The sequence below is a fragment of the Pundamilia nyererei genome, unplaced genomic scaffold, assembly GCF_000239375.1.
Source record: "Pundamilia nyererei isolate P.nyererei 1_Seehausen unplaced genomic scaffold, PunNye1.0 scaffold00079, whole genome shotgun sequence".
In the NCBI taxonomy this organism is placed as follows: Eukaryota; Metazoa; Chordata; class Actinopteri; order Cichliformes; family Cichlidae; genus Pundamilia; species Pundamilia nyererei.
The window spans coordinates 500,674-517,467 of NW_005187480.1; the positions used below are offsets into that span (position 1 = coordinate 500,674).

Genomic DNA, 16,794 nt, shown 5'->3' on the forward strand with positions numbered 1-16,794 from the left:
ATCAATCTCATTTTCCTGCTCGTTTTGTTTCCTAAAACGCTTTATGATCAATATGATCGCCGGGGCACAGATAAATATTTATTCATGCTCAGGGTTTGTTTTTGGAAGCTCGCCCGTGCTCTCTCTCGGTCTCCGAGCTTCCCGGCTCACGGGTGTATTCCCCAGACGGCAGATTAATACAGCCGTGACCTTTCTGCACCCCCATTACCAATGCTTAATGCCTCATTTGTAGGCCAGTTTGTTGAAAGCTAATTCCTCCAACTCGCAGCGTTTGGCCGAGTGAAGAGTCTGCAGAGAAACTCCAGGAGGAGGAGGAGCAGCTCAGGTGTGTGTCGGTCAGGTTTTAAGGGGGGCTCGGTGGGAATAAGAGCAGCTGAGTGTCAGAAAACACAACAGTGTTAAAGTAAAAATAACACCGAGAGGAATCACAGCGAGCAAGTCTTCAACACGTTCACCGACAGATATTTTCAATGAGATCCCGAGAGAAGGAAAAAACTCCACAAGCATCTGTTTTTATCCATGTTTCTATTTTCATACACCTGACAGGAGCTACGCTGGAAACACAGCGAAAAAATAAATCCTTCAACAATAAAACAGCATCGAAAGCCCACAAACAGGCTCCGTCTTTGATACGAGTCAGTAAACAAAACCGATTATCTGTCAGTTTTCACATGAAGATGGAGAAAACTGAGTCTGATTTAATTTCCTGGACCCCAAGTTCCTGATAATAGTACCGATTGCTTGTATTTCAGTGGACATTCACTTGTGAAGTCTGGTCTCCAGGTCATGGAGGCAGAAGCCAAAGCACAGATACCCAAACCCTCTTTCCCCAGCAGGCTTTCCCAGCCAGGAGAGAATAAATTAAATCCACTTCAATTTTATTTATAAGGCACCGAATCACCATAAAAGTCACCTCAAAGCGCTTTGTATTATAAGGTAAAGACCCCAAATATCAAACGACCCACTTTGAGCAGCACTTGGCGACAGTGGGAAGCAAAAACTTCCTATTAACAGGAAGAAAACTCTAACAAAACCAGGCACAGGAGGGGCAGCGATCTGTTGGTACCGGATGGGGATGAGGGGGAAATGAAATGATCTCTCCAGCGAGTCTTGGGTCCGTCCCAGGGCCTCCTTCCCTAACTACTTCCGCTATCTCCTTTCAGCATGGAGAAGCAGCTCAGCTCAGCTCCTCACCTTGTCCTCTAAGGTGGTGCCCAGCACCATTTCAGAGGAAGCTCATTTTTAGGAAGCTCATTTTTAGGAAGCTCCTTCATATCATCAGCAAAAACACCATTCGACCGGTGACCATCCACCTTTTCTACGCCTAGAGATTCTACGCCTAGACGTTACGAATAGCATGGATGACAAAAGGCGACTGTCAAAATCCAACTCCGACCCTTCGAAAAATTGCTGGAGATAAATCCAGATCAGCTCAAAGTTATTCCTTTCCAAGTCATTCCCATGCAAACCTGTCCAAAGCTTTTAGAGTAATCGTGCTCACAAACAGTCAAACTGCAACAATCACTGAGGGACAGAGTCTCCAACAGGCCAGCAGCCAACAAGGCAAAGGGCCGAATTCAAAGGTTTGTTAAACTCTCAGTAAAAGCGCCTTTGAAGCCTTTGGTGTTAATGGGTTTAATGTCAATAGTTCATTTTTCTGTCTCCTGGTTGCTGTGATCTCTGAAAACCTGATAGAATAAGGGTAGAGAGTTCCTCCACTCTTGGATCTGGATCAGTTTGTGATATTTTATGGAGTTACATCTGAAACGTTTGCCCCTCTCACAGCAACACGTTCCTTGATCTGGACCTGGATGAACTCCAGAAGTTCATCAGTGATGGAAAGTGATGGTCTACGGACAGGTGACCTCTGACTTCAAATGACAGGGTAAATTAAACATACACTGATGAGCCACAACATTAAAACGGAGCCTGGTATCGAGTCCGTTTCTGAACACAGGCGTCCTGTGCGATCACGCACCAAGATGAGGCCTGAATCAGCCACGCTGAGTCTAATCTGATTTTCAAAGTGTGCAAAGACACTGCAGAGCAGGAGGGCATCGGTTTGGGATGTCTGAATCCCTGTCACACTTCAGTCGTTGGGGCGTTTGCACACTTTTCTCAGATATAACTTAAATAAAAGCACATTTTTGGAGTCATAAAACCCAAAGCCTGCAGACCTGCTGGTGTTTAATATCGCTGTGAAGCTGACATAAATGTGGATTTTAAAGCAAACAAACACCGAGACAAGCGGCTCGGTGAATTTGGCACCTGTTTCATCCCGAACGCCATCAAAAGCATCGTTTCCCCCACTAAACCAGCCCATTATCCCAATTACACACAATGATCTGCAGCGGCCCGTCCACGCAGCCGATCGCCACCCTCTCCTCTCTGCTCTGCCTCCACTCAGAAGGCTCGTTAGCATTATTATTTCAATTATGCTAATTGCGGCTGCATCCACTCGTCAGCGCCGCCCGTATCCGGCTGTTAGCACTTGGCACAAGGTGTAATAAAAACAGTATCGATGGCACACGGCTCGCTCGAACATGCCCGGAGTGTAAATCACACGCCAACAGGCAGAGAGGAGAAAAATAAATAAATAAACACACACACACACAGACACAGAGAACAAACACGACGAGGCAAATGAGGGCCGCCGATCTGCACGTTTCCACTGCAAAGTCTGAAATTAAAGGTCAGCAGGAGTCGTGTTGAGCGCTGTGCAAACAATTACTGAGCAAGACAGCCGGTGCAGGGAGCAGTCAGTTCATATACACGCTCACGGTGGCTGAGTTAAACCTCCGTCTTTCCTTCTCTCGCCTCTCATCCAAACTTCTGCAAATCTGCGCAACTTCCTTTCAAATTCAGTCGCCTCCTTTCATTTACAGGTAATTATGTTAAATACCGAACTGTCCTTATTAATCTTATATTTGACTCTAATGCAGAATTTATATAAAAGCTCGACCTGTGACCCAACTGACTAGTTTCATTTTAAAGCCACAGAGCTAAAGTTTGAGCTGCCACCATGAAGTTATAACGTTTCCACAGATGATATGGGAGATTCACAGACTCAGATACCTGCTAATCGCCCTTTTAGTACAGTAGCCTTACAGCAGCCATAGTATTGGTCAGATGCAGTAAGAGCCCGGTCCAGTTCAGGTGAAGCTAGCAGACAGCTAGCAGCTACAGCTACCTGTGTCACTATCCACCTGTCAGTCAAAGAGGCCATGCTCTTAATAAGGCACATTTTAAGCCATCATACCATTTAAACAGGTGAGTTTAAATTCTCACTGTAGAGACCAGACAGTTTGTGTATCAGGCTGTAAACATGTTTATCTCCGCTGTAAAACTTTAACATGGGAGTCTGTGGGGACTGACTCACTGCTGGAGCCTCTGGTGGATGTTAGAGGAACTGCAGGTTTTGGCACTTGTGCCATTGATCATTTTTTTAGCTCCTCATAAACACAAGATTTGAAGATCAGGTAGGCAGGGCATCTGTGCCTGAGATGACCATATTAGAGATGAGGTGTTTAGTCTGACCGCTCTATGACTTCTGAATCTGTCACCATGTAATCTGAACATCCACCCTGGAACTGGAGATTACGACATATATGTAAAGAAGGAAAAGCAGAATAAATCAACCTTAAAGTGAGCAGGAGACACAAACTGTGCTGCCACCATGAGGCACATTTACACCTGACATGCAGCCATCACACACACCCTGGTGTGTGTGATGGCTGTCCTTCAGCCATCACACACACGTCCTTCAGTAATTTTATATCTGCTTCTTTTTATTTTGCACATTTTATACAGGTTTTCTTTCTCTTTACACACACTTTGTGTCCTTCTGTTTGTTTTGTCTTCATGAGTGTTTTGTGTATTTGTTTAAACATAGCTCTGGATGCAGGACCACCGGGCCCCTCAGAGCCACGCTTTCATGATCAGACCGGGTACTGCGAATCCTCCACAAGCTGGAAAATAAATCTCACACACACACACACCATGACATTAATCAAACAGGAGATGGAGTGTGACCGCTGTTTGAGTCTTTAACCAGTGTGGCCTGCTGCCTCACACACTTACATATAAATACACACACACACACACATCACACAGGCCTAATGAGCCGTACAGCGCGCACGCACACATGCACACAGTCTGTCTGGCTGCCAGCATGTTAATCAAATAAACGGTGGATGTTTAAATCTGATTCAGTTGGAAACAAACTCACAGCAAACACACCCTGACAGGACACACACACACACACTGAACGGTAATCTCATCACAGCAGGAGTAGCAGTAACTTCTGTCAGCTCTGAATCCAAACTGCGACCCGGCTCCTACTTCCTGTTTAGCACATTAGCTGTTCACAGGTAAAAACGGAGAGCAGCCGAGGCTGATGGGAACCCGAGGACGCGCTCATCAGTTACATGTAGAGGGGAGCTGTTACAGGTAGCATCGACAGCAGCTAGCTGAATCATCATTCAGGTAATCTCACTACACAAATCTACACTTATCACAGACACATCATTTTATCCTGATGAGCTCGTTTTCAATTCAAGGGTTCTGCTTTCACCAGGAGCACGATCTGCTGTCAAACAGCAGGCAGGGACGCAAACACACACCCCCACACGCGCACGTGAAGTTTTAACAACGACGCGGCGTCGGCCTCCTCAAACGGGCAGGTGAGGTGCATCTTCAGAGGTGTGAGGTCAGAAAACAGATTGTTTGGTTACCTTCTTCTTTCAGCACGTTACTGTTGAACATACAGAAATCTCATCCTGTGCAGCCACCCAGAATGAATGTAATTAGCAGAAACACACACACACACACACACACACACACACACACACACGCAGCAGCTCCTCTCTAATTGCTGTGGATATTGAGTTCGGCTTGTTAAAATATGCACATATTGTTCCTGTGCACTGCTCTGTGTGTGTGCGCGTGTGTGTGTGTGCTGATTTATGCAGGTTGCACAATTACCCATGAATACATTTACCCAATCAGACGTGTGTGTTTTGTTTCTCTCACACACACAGACACACACACCTGTTCGGTTAGCTCTTATTAGCCGTGTAATATGAACTAATGAGTCGAGGCTGAAAAGCGGCGAGGAGATGGCCAGCAGGTCGTCTGAGCGCGATCGCACGTGTCCGTCTTCGTGTGGACAAAAATTTCGTTTGAAAGCATCAGAGCAAAGCCAGCTCTGCGCTGAGAGCATATCTACAAACGCCGCCTCCCCTCCCGATCCTCAGGTTTAATTATTCTGAGTAAACACAAGTACGTATGGAAAGCAAACAGTGTCAGAACACTCAGATCAGTACGACACTCCAAATGATATATTGTGGACATACAGTGACCACACAGTCCCGTGCATGTAGATATTAAATATTTTAACTTTAGATTTTATAACTAAGTTTACATTTCTCGTTTATCGGAGCAGCTATGTTACGTCTCAGCACCAAGAGGAAATTCATCGTTTCACACATCTGAAGCTGCGATTCATAAAACAGAAATCTGCAGACCTGCCAGCACTCCCATACTTCCTGTGTTTCTCCTGTATTTTAAAACCATCTCCGGGCCGCCTCCTGTTTTGCCGTTTATCCCAGAAAATTCCCATAATCTGCACGACTGAATAATTGGAATACATGCATGTGCAAGTTTTGTGTTGCTCTAATGTTACCTAAGTTGTTAGACTGTCTATAAAATGCAGTCTGCACACGCTAAATACAGTTTCAGCCCATCTGCTGGAGCAAAGCTCTGAAGGAGCACACGGAGTCAATGAGCTGCTGTCCTAGCTGTGGAGCGTCACTGTGGAGCGTACGATGAGGGTAGAGCAAAGAGCGAGAATTTAACAACACACTAAAATAAATCACTGTGAGTTGAGCAACTCTGTGAGTTTGTGTAACTTTGACAAAGCTGGACAGATATTCATCGATCTCAGCTCCACCACCAAACTCCATGGTAAAAACCACCTATTTTACATCAATTGTGCAACTTGTTTTTTTATACTTTGCACAGAGTAATGATAATTTAAAAGTAATCAGATTACATGAACGTGTGCTCTATGCTGTATTCCTGGAGGAACTCCACCTACTCTTCCTCTCAGTTTAAGAATGATGACGCCGTGAGAAATGCACTGTGGGTGGTTTCTGGTGGAGCGACGATCTGCTGTGGGTTCAACGGCGGTGGCGGGCGCCGTCAGGGAGGAAACGCCCGCTGACTGATTTCCATTTATGCACCTTAATAGTGTGTGTCATTCCTAATTAGGGCGACTGGCTCGGGGAAACGGTGGCTCGATGCTGGAATGGCTGCTCCTGTCATGCTGCAATTACCAATAAATTAGTCTTTAAGCTGAGGGGCTTCTGCACACACACTTCTGACCAAGTGTGTGTGTGTGTGAGAGGAGTACGCGTGCTAATTAGTGCATTCTGTGAGGTGTTCAATGTGTGAAAATGCATCTAAGTGTAAAAGCAGACGAGATTTCACGGACGTCAAAATCCGACCTGCAGCTGTTTGTTCTGCAGTTTCACCTTCGATTAGCACGAATAAAAAGAAAAAACACAAACAGGATTAAAATCACCAACCGGTCGACAACCAAATCATTAACATTTACCTTACAACGTCAAACCAACACACACACACGCACTGAGAGTGTTACACGAAAAGTTAAACAGCTCTTTTTTTAAATGGAGTTTGGTGGATAAAAGCATCATCTGTTAATCCAGTTGGTGCTGCGCATTCAAGGTTAAGAATTTCTAAGTATTCCTGCTTGACCAAGGTAATCTGATTACCAGGAGCTCCTCTATTTATCATTTTAAGGCAATTCACAAATGACAACAAAAGGATATTTGTGTGCATACAGTATGAAACAGGTTCTTTTAGAAGAGATTTGTTAAACAAACTGCTTAAAAACTTTGTCTGAACTTTGGTGTAATTATTCCAGTTTAATTCACGTATGTATGGAAAACTAACAGAAAGAAAAAACAGATAAACTTGAAATTTTGAACCCCGAAAGTAATCGATTTAAACAAAACTTTTCATGTTTGTCCTCACTGGTGCGTTCAGGGTTCCAGTTTTTAAATAAGAAAAATGCAAAACTGTTGATTTCAGAGTTATCAGACAATTTACATTTTGGCCGTTTGGATCTTTCAGAGAGTAAAACTTAATTTTATAACCTGGAAGTGCGCGGGTTCGTACAAAGCCGAGCACCAGTCGGGTTACGAGACCCGCTCGGCTCCAAATACAGTGAAGTATGAGATGTGCAGATATTTCATCATTTCAGGTTCTTTGGTCTGAAAATCAGAACTTTTAGGTCCACATGTAGATTTCACTGCTCTCTGGACCACGTCATGCGTGCTGCGTTCAGGTGCATTCCTCCAGTTCCTCTGGGGGAAAGAAACGGTGCATTTATTCATCGACTCTGGTCTGCACGGTGCCTTCGGGGCTCTGTAAATCTGAGCTTTTGTGGTCAAGAAGCCGCTTCCAAGAGTTCAGTTTGGCTTTGGGTTTATGAAGAGAGACGTCTTCTTGTGATGCTTTAATATTTTACCTCCCCTGCTGAGGATGGATGAGAGCTGAGCTAACACAGCTGCACGTTTCCTGAAGTCAGCTGTTTCCTCCCAAACACATCCTTTACCCTGTCACACACACACACAGGCCGAGCCCATTAGCGTGGTCACCTGCTCCTCTCGGGTTAATTGTTTGCAGCTTTTTTTCCTGTCTTTCTCGCCTCCCGTGATTAGCCGAGCTGCCCGTGGCGGCTGACATTCAGCAGAGTGTCGGCGTTTGTTTCTACCACTGCACTTCCAGGAGGACGGCGTGGTGGGCAGGATTTACAGACAGCGGCGGCTGTTTTTTAAGGTGTTCAGAGTTTAACTTAAGTGAGGAGAAGGAGGAGGAAATGCATTTTTCCTCGCCAGACTCAGAGAGTAAAGCCTTACAGAGAAAAAGGTGTGCGAGCGCAGGCCTCGGCTGACCTCTTCATCATCTGCGGCCGCCGCTGAGAGTTACGACTCTCTGATAAAAGAGTCTCTCAGCGCGAGAATCCATCACTGCCAGACGCCACAGCCCGTCTCCGAGTACCAATCCGCCCACCACGGGGGACCGCCGAGCAGAACGCCAAACGCTCCATGATTGAACTGATGACGGATGACGCCAAAGAGGGAAATCCCCATGTCGACGTTTATTCACCCGCCACCCGCCTCCCCCTCCACTCGCCCTGATCACCCCAGAGGACGAAGACGGGGCGTGGAGGACCGGATCGCTCACTCTGCTCGCTCTTTTTTCTTCCCGTTTCCTCCTCTCAGGGAGGGTCGAGGGAAATCTGTTCACCTGAAGCTCCAACACACACACATTATAAACACACACCTGCCAACAGCGTGAGAAAAATCTCCCCCTCATCGTTACAGCTTCTACAGAGTTTCTAGAAATGACCGTTTAAAAGTCGTCGCTCATTAGAAACTTCCCAAAGTTTGTGTAAGAAACAGCGGATCTGACAAATAACTGAGGTTAAGGTTTGGACGAGACTCAAAGACCTGGGTCGAGTTTTTCAGTCTTTCCTGTGATAACCGTCCCACCAAACTGTGAAATCATAACATTAAAAAAAAATCATCGTAGCATAACGATGATTTTTTTGCACATTCTTCCTTGTTATTTATTGTCAGGTACGCTCAAACCTAAACTGATGAGTCGCCCTTGATGGAAACCTCCTTAAAAAATGGTTTTCCTCCAAGACTTAAAGTTTAAAGCTCAGATGTGTTGAACTGTGACGGTGATCCTGCATCAGACGCAGACGGAATAAGACTGAAACACTCGGTGAAACAACACGGGGCTCAGTCTGTGGGAGGTTTACTACAGACAGTACACATCCCAAAAACACTTCTACACTTTATAAAAATCAGTGTCTGGTGCTAAAATAAGCCTGAAATATGCAGATTTGTTTGCTTTAAAAGCAGAAAATATGAATTTCCTGGTGTACCTGAACGTAAATCAGCCCTGTGATAAATCAGACCTGTCCGGAGCGTGCCCCATCTTTGGGACAATCTCCTGAGCTGGATGATGGAGCACGAAAGTGGATGGTTAGAAATGACGGACTGCTGTGAGACTGTGGTCAGGAGTTCATCTGTGAACACTTCTGTCATATAGACACACACACACACACACACACACACACACACACACACACACACACACACTGTTTCATCACCTGCTCACCAGGCGTGTTTCTAAGATGATGGCAAAGGAGGTCTGATTAGAAGTAAATATAGTGTGAAAACAGGAAGGCGTCTATTCTGAAACACGATAAAATCTCTCCAGATGAGCCCATACAACAGTCGGGCTCTTCTTCACTGTTTGTTCCTCCTCCTCCTCAGCAGGAGGCCAGCTCCCTCCCTCCCTCCCTCCCTGCTCCCGCTCGTACAGCAGGAGCCAAGCATCATGTGAACGTGTGCTTCCTTCCTCTAAACATCACAATTAAAAAGGTGTAAAAGCTGGAAACAGGATTTCAAAATAAAAGCATGAACTCCTGTCTCCTGCACGAACAGCTCGTGACCTTCCCTTGTGGCTGCCGCAGATCAGCAGGTATTGATTAGACATCTAAATACACAAATACACTGCAGGATGAAACGTGTGATTGCTTTCTGCCTTTTAATCAATAGAGAGCACCGCAAACCTCTTTTTTTTCTAATGCACGGCATCAAACACCTTACAGCTGTTCAGTGATCAGATCAGGAGCTGATCGACTCACTGATTCAGATTTGCAGCTCCACACTTTCAAAACTCTCGGCGCTTCTAAACGTCTTCTTACAAAAACAACAAAACACTGCAGACTACCTCGAACGAAGAGCTTTTTTAGTTTCCAGTCATGTGAAAGTTTCTCTCACTGATCTGAGAACAATAACATTTTAGGATTTATGCTGAAAGCAAAAGAAGAAAAAGATTAAACATCAGAACGCATCCCCTAAAACTTTCAAACTGAAGTTGAGATCGTGTCACTGGAAGGTTAAATCAATCAGCCCGGTAAGCAGGACGTTTGAAAAGTTAGAGATCAGCTGTTGAATCAGAGAAAGACCTGATTTCAGCCCGATCAGGTCCCAATAAGCGATCAATAACAGGACTGCATGTGGACGCAGTGACATCATGTGTCTGTGCTTCACGCGTCCAATCACATCCCTGCACGCTAAGCCTGACCACATCAGCTCACAGGACGCATCCTCACATAAAGAAAACTTTGGGCTGGCTTCAAAATAAAACATGAATTCGGAGCTTTATTCTGAAGCTCTGGCATGATGGTTGATATTATTCTTATTATATTATTTTCCATCGTTAAAAATCTCCAAACATTTTGGACGTTCAGAAGCGAGAAAATAAAATCTGTCTGCCGCGTTTCAGTTTTTTAAAAATCAAACCAGAGGAACGCGGATGCTCGCTGGTCACACTTGTGCGTTTGTGATAGAAAAAACACTTTTTATGAGTTTACAGCGTTAAAGTTGCCTCATTTTAAAGAACTAATGAAAGCCAATGTAATCTAATTACACTGTTTGTAACCCTCACTGCATGCGATCCATACACTTTGTGTTTTTCGTGCTTTGCTTTCAGTGAATTTAAACTAAAACGGTGTTCACTGAACTTCTAATGGAACAGCTCATCCGTAAAGTTTTTGTGTTTTCTTGTGTGAAACAAAGTTTATTCTCTTTGTCTCGTCGGTGCTGCCGCCATGATGACATGCGCCTCTAACTCACTGCATTCTTGGGTTTTTGGGAAACAGCGCTGGTGTATTTTTATCTACAAAACGATGCTGGGTAAACTTCCAGCTGACCTCTGACCCCTCTCAGATCACTTCCAGCTAAGCTGCATCACTTCAGCTGAATATTTCAGCAAAAGCTCCAAACGTGAGTTTATCGTGCTGTTTGTAAGTTTGCATTGTGAGGCGGTGGGACTGCAAGGTTTTATTGTGTATTTAATCACCTCCTTTGCAGAATTTTCACCCCGCCTTCTACACACGAGCTTATTTTCATGCCTGCATTTTTTTCTTCTGTCTTTAAACCTGACTTTTTATTTTATTTCTGCAGAACTTTGATCATTTTTATCTGCTTGAACAAAGGTGAGATTAGAACAGTAGTTTGATAAATGCCTCACAAAGAAACCACATTGTAACTCTCATCGTTACATAAACGACTGGCTGCTGTGTAAAGGGTTAACTGCTTTACATATAATAACACCGTCTTGTCCTTATGGATGAAAACATGTCTGTTTAATGCACACGTGTCCAGGTTTCAGTCTGGGAAAATTAAAACATCTCATTCGTGAGTCGAGCAGCTCGTTTCTGCGTGTCACACTTTTTCCACAGGAGGTTTAAACCCACAGAAACCTCAGTGAGATTTCAGCGTGTGTGGATGCACAGCAGAGGAAACGAGGAGTTAAAGAAAGAAATAAATAGACTCGGTCTGAGATATACAGCTAAGCTGAACCACTTCTCTTTTCTATCCAGTAAAGACGACGTTCTTTCTTCCAGTCGAACGTAAGCTGCTTGTTTTCTATTTGACCTTTATGAATAACGTTCACATCAACGTAAATACAACATAAACACGAGTTACTGAGAGTCCACAGAGTGAAACTGATGTAAACTTGACGTCCAGCAGTCTATTTAAGTCCGGTTTTTAACTTTAAACCAGCTCCAGATACACTCACATTTAAATGCAGCGAGTCGTCTTTGATTTACTTTACAAATAATCACGTTAAACGGCTCCTCGCCGGGTTCGTTCCCTCTGAGGTGCTGCTGTTGAACCTTAACACGAGGTACTTATTTGTCCCCTTGAGGTTTGTACTTAACGGAGATCAGCTTTGAACCTGTGCTGATGATTTAGTTTCCTAATGTAAAAGCAGAAAAAAGGCTTCAGCCCCCTCACATCTGCACGTCTTTGCACTAATAAAAAAACCCAACGTCTGCAGCGCCGTCGAGCAACTTTGCTTTTATTAAAACAACACACATGAAAACACAAGTCGACCCGAAGCGCTTTCTGCTCTCTCTTTTTGAATACACAAAAATATAAATGTGCCGAGAAACCGTTGAAACGCGAGCGTAAAATTAAAGTTTGACCTCATTTGTTTTCAGCTGAACTCGCACTGCATCACTCTGCTGTTACTGCTGGGATCACACACGTCTCCTTTTGCCTCAAATGAAAGTTCACGTGCAGCCACTGTGGCTCTGATAACGAGCCTGGAGGCCGTGCAGGTGAAACCTTCACTGGTGTGTTTTCATGTTTTGCTTCACATTAGAACTTCATCTGCTGCGCATTATTATTTCACCAACACTCATCGTCCTTCTGACATTTCTTCGTGATCTGTGTTTTTTCTTTTTTTTGTCTGATAACCCTCCTTTCAGTGATTTATGATTATCATAAATGTCTAAATATAATTTAAAGCTTTTTATCGGCGCTGGAAGTTTCCCTAGGAACGCTCAGAAAACAATTTCTGACCCAAAATTTAACAAACTCCGTGTGAGATTTCACAGAAATCTGAGGGCTTTGAGACGGACGAGTGTTTTTGACGTATTTACACCCCAAACCTGCTGTTTGTTTCCTCAGGTTTGACATCTGACACGCGATGATCACATAAAGAATCAGATTTTATAGATGTAATCGTTACGATAAAGGTCTAAATCTAAATGCATAAAATGTTTGCTCAGGAGAATATTCGTCGTTGAGGGTTAGACGATGCTGAGAGGACTGTGTTTGACATTTACAGTCAGGTTTGGACTGTCTTAATGATTTTAACGCAGACGTGCAGTTTAGCTCGTCTGCGTTTGTGTTTTTTTATCCATGTCTTATACAGAAACCTCTCTCGATGTGATCAGATTATCACGTGTGGATAAAAATCCTCCCGTCAAGCGTCTAAAGCTGATTTCTGTCGGGAGTAAAGATGCAGCTGTTTGAGCTTTGACTGGCTCCTCGTGTTTAAGTCTTGGTGTGGTCGTGTGTCTCTGAGCTTCAGCGGCGCTGTTTCCTGTCACGTTAGAAAACATCTCAGACCCGCTAAGCTCAGCCACATTTCTTTCCCGTGTCCTTTGAGCACGTGCAGCTTTAGCTACGCTTGCACGGGTGATGGACAATTAGTGAGGTTTTTATTGGGGGAAATTACCCTCAGATCATCATTTTTTATTGTTTTATTGCTGACTGCTTTCCACTGTGAGAGGCTGAAGGAGCTGGAGTGCCTGCCATCACTCGTCCTGTTCCTGACATTTAAAAATCCCTCAAACTGCAGTGAATTTAACCTCCCTCATCAGAATTAAACAAACCCTCGTTCATGTTAGATTATCTGAATCATCTCAGGTGTGACGTGCTTTATTCCGCTCTGCCTCTTCTTTCTGAAACTCGACTCTTTGTCCATCTGTCTGCGCTGCACACACAGCATCTCCTGCACATCTGTCCGTCCTGGAAGAGGATCCCTCTGAGGTTTCTCCCTCTTTTCTTTCCTCCTCATCGTTCCGGCTTTTGTCACTTTCAAGCTTTTGCTGAATGACGTTTAAATATTATCCACAAAAAGAAAGCAGTGATTAACGTGTGCACAATAAGTGTGGGAACTTTCCCACGCTGTACACATCTGAGTCCATTTGCTTCCACTTCTAAATGCTGCTTTAAGATTACAAATGTGCAGCTTCAGTCATTCCAGATTTTCTTTAAAGCAGCAGAAACAGTCTGCGACCTCTCCTCTGTGTGATTGAGAGTTTCTACATTTAAAGCCGAGACAATGGCAGTAAAAGCTTAAACTGATCAGCTGGCGGGATGTTTAGAAAGTTAAAGGACGTGAGCAGAGAGAAGCAACTCGGTGTAATGAGCTCAGATCCACCTGCTCGGGAAACGGCGAGGCTACAAAAACACTGAATCCAGTTATTAAAGCAACGTGCGGATGAAGGACGGACGCTCGGGATCAGCGCTAATGTGCAGGAGAGTTTAAGTATCCGTGAGGAGCGTTTGCCTCAAAGTCCTCAGAGTGTAAAATTCAAAACACAAAGAGTTGCTCTTTGTTTAAATTCAGCCAGAAACAGGAATAAAATTCAGCTTTTCTCCAGCAATATTGATTTTATTTTAAAAATCTGCAGTTTGGAGTTTTGTGTGCAGCAATACTTCTTTTTTTTATCTGATGTCTCTGGATGCATTAAGTGCAGAGATCTCCCTCCTCTGCAGCTTAGGGCAAATTATTTTATTTTATACATATTTTTTATCTGTATTTTGGTCTGAAAAAAATCTGTCATAAATATCTGCTTAGCTCTTCACTTTGTGCAAAATTAGGTATGCAAAATGTATTTATTGTGCAGGTTTCACACACTTTAGTCTTCAGATCTCATTCTTCCTTATTTTAAAGCTAAAATTGGTATTTTATTAATAAATCTAAAATTAAACTGAAGATTTTGGATTTATAAACTACAAATATGCTTCAGCCCATGTGTTTATGTTTTTACTGACGCGTTTTGATGAGCTGAGAAAATAATGTTAGTGATTATGTGTGCAGGTGAGGAGCTCGGACGGATTTAAACCACAGAACAAATTCAGGAGGAGATGTTTTAAAGTTTACAGGGAGTCAGAGGCCATCCCACGCCGTGGACGGATGCGGTTTCTGTGGAGCTTCTTCAGACTGCTGATGGATTTTTTTCCTCTCTTCGTGTTCAGGTGATTTAAACCTGAAGCAGAAAAGCGCGCATTGATTTATCTGAGTGAGGCGGTCAGATTTCAGCCGGAGATGCTTTAAGCAGTTTAAACTCTCAGATTCTGCGTCGCGTTTTAATCAGTAGAAAAAAAATAAAAATGTGGAGTTTCTAGTGAAAAAACCTAAATGTAAAAACTGTCAGTATAAAAAATGTAAGAGCGAGATTTTAATTAAAAGCTGAATGAGTGTTTTTGTTGTTAAATTAAAGCTGCAGTTTGAAATTAATTTAACCTGAAAATAAAAAATAGTAAAAACACAAAAATCGTTTCAAAGTGATTTTAAATGAAGACTTTCTGCTTTCGGCTTCCTTTAACCTGTGACCCACTTTCACGCGGGGTTATTTTCCTTCACGCGGGGTTAACTTTCTGTAATTCGGGATTATTAATAAATTAATTCTGGGTTTTAATGGTTTGCTGTGATCGTGAGAATTATTCTCTGAGCTGTTCTCAGGGCAGCGGCTTCGAGCCTCCTCGCGCTCTGTGTGCGCACCGTGTCTTCTGGTCCGCGGGGTGGGAGCCGTGGACGGTATTTCACGCTGAGGTTTGTGGAGCGCAGGCGGCGGGCAGCCGCTGGAGCCGACCCCGGCAGAGAGGAGCTGCACCCAGGCGCTTAGCGCCTCGCGCTCCCACAGGTTTGATTATTTTGGAGGCTTCCGCCTTTGATCATTTTTATTCTCCGAGCCTCTCCGACTCACTCTGAACCTCACACTGAACCTCAAAGTCAAACTTTACAAACCGGATTTTTATCGTTCTGAAGTTTTAGAGGAGCGGAGCGCGTGGGAATCGTCCTCGCGCTGGTTTAACTTTGCCTTTTTCTTTTTGCCCCCCCCCGCGCGCGACACTTTTCAGATCCTGCAAGATGCAAACTGCCACCTTCACCTGGACTGTCACGCTCACTCACTCACTGGCACACTCACGAAAAGTCGCCCGCGTGCTTTTGTGGGATTTTTACCTCTGTGCCGCTGTGTTGGCGTCCAAAATCCCCGCGCCCTGCATCCACGAGCGGACCGGGGTCATGCCGGTGGGGAGCGGCTCCTCCTTCATGGTTAGGGCCCCCCGGGGGAGGCTGTCCTGGATGGAGAACATCAAAGTGTCCTTCTGGGAGCTTTGTCTTCACCAGAAACACGAAAGAAGAAGAAGAAGAATAATCCTCCCTGTACCAGCCACTCAAAAAGCCAAAGGACCACCTGGATTAAGGTGGAGAAAAGAGGAGGAAGGAGGGGAGGAGGAGGGGTGGGGTGGGGGGGCACACGAGCGAGCGAGCTTCCCCAAAGTACCGGGTCCTGATCCAGAGAAGAGCCCCGGATCCCTGTGGGTGTCTCCGGGGTTGTTTTAGATCCCAGCCCCGACTCGCAGCAGTCCGGGCTTTAAAGCTGCGCCCGTGTGAAGTTAAAGGCGGTCGGAGAGAGGAGCGGAGAGCGGGGAGAGCATCTCAGAGGAGGCGGCGGAGAATCAGCCTGACGCCGCGAGAACGGAGCGGCAGAGCCGGGATCAGAGGGAGGCGAGCAGCCGCGGATTGTGGAAAAATGAAAAGTGGGATAAAAAAACAGGCGAGCGCTTCAAAAAGGAGTAAAATGAAATGATTAGCAAACAAGAGGGAGGGCCGGGCCGAGGAAGGCTGCTGCTCCCGGGGGAGCAGGGGGATTGGGCAGCGAGGAATCTCATCCCCTCCCTCCCCGGCTCTTTATGGCTCCTCCGTCCCGGCGGAGAGCTCCTTCTCCCGGGGTCCGGGGCTCCGGAGCTCCCGGGGGACCGACGCGAAGCTGGGGGGGCGGGGCAGACACCAAATATGGGCCGCTCGTTTGAATACTGGTCGCGCCTCTGGCTGCTCATTGGCTGAAAGCTCGCGTTGCGTCATTGTTTTGCAAACCGCGCGCCAAATAAGGGTTTCCGCGTGTTGGGCCGCGCGCGCTGTGAAAAATGAAGTTTGAAGAAGTAAAAGAATCAAAGCAACACCAGCGCGAGACCAGAGCGGGCCACGGAGGTACACCGGTACCTGACACTCGTCTCACACTTGCTGCCGTCACTTCCGGGCCTCGCACCGAGGCCGCGGCTTCATCCGAACCTTCCGGGCCCGCGCGCGCTCCGC

At 45.2% G+C, this 16,794-nt stretch overlaps 1 protein-coding gene across 3 annotated transcripts in view; it reads right to left on the minus strand.

The window, feature by feature from the left end:
• The window catches only part of LOC102196931 (transcription factor COE3), a 139,708-nt gene extending 123,318 nt beyond the window's left edge, over positions 1-16,390 (minus strand). For all 3 annotated transcript variants that reach the window (XM_013912039.1, XM_005737733.2, XM_005737731.2), the window contains exon 1: positions 15,658-16,390. In XM_013912039.1, coding sequence (XP_013767493.1) covers positions 15,658-15,791 — 134 coding nt within the window. In that variant the 5' untranslated portion in view covers positions 15,792-16,390. The remainder of the gene's footprint in view (positions 1-15,657) is intronic.
• Between the last annotated feature and the right edge of the window lie 404 nt (positions 16,391-16,794).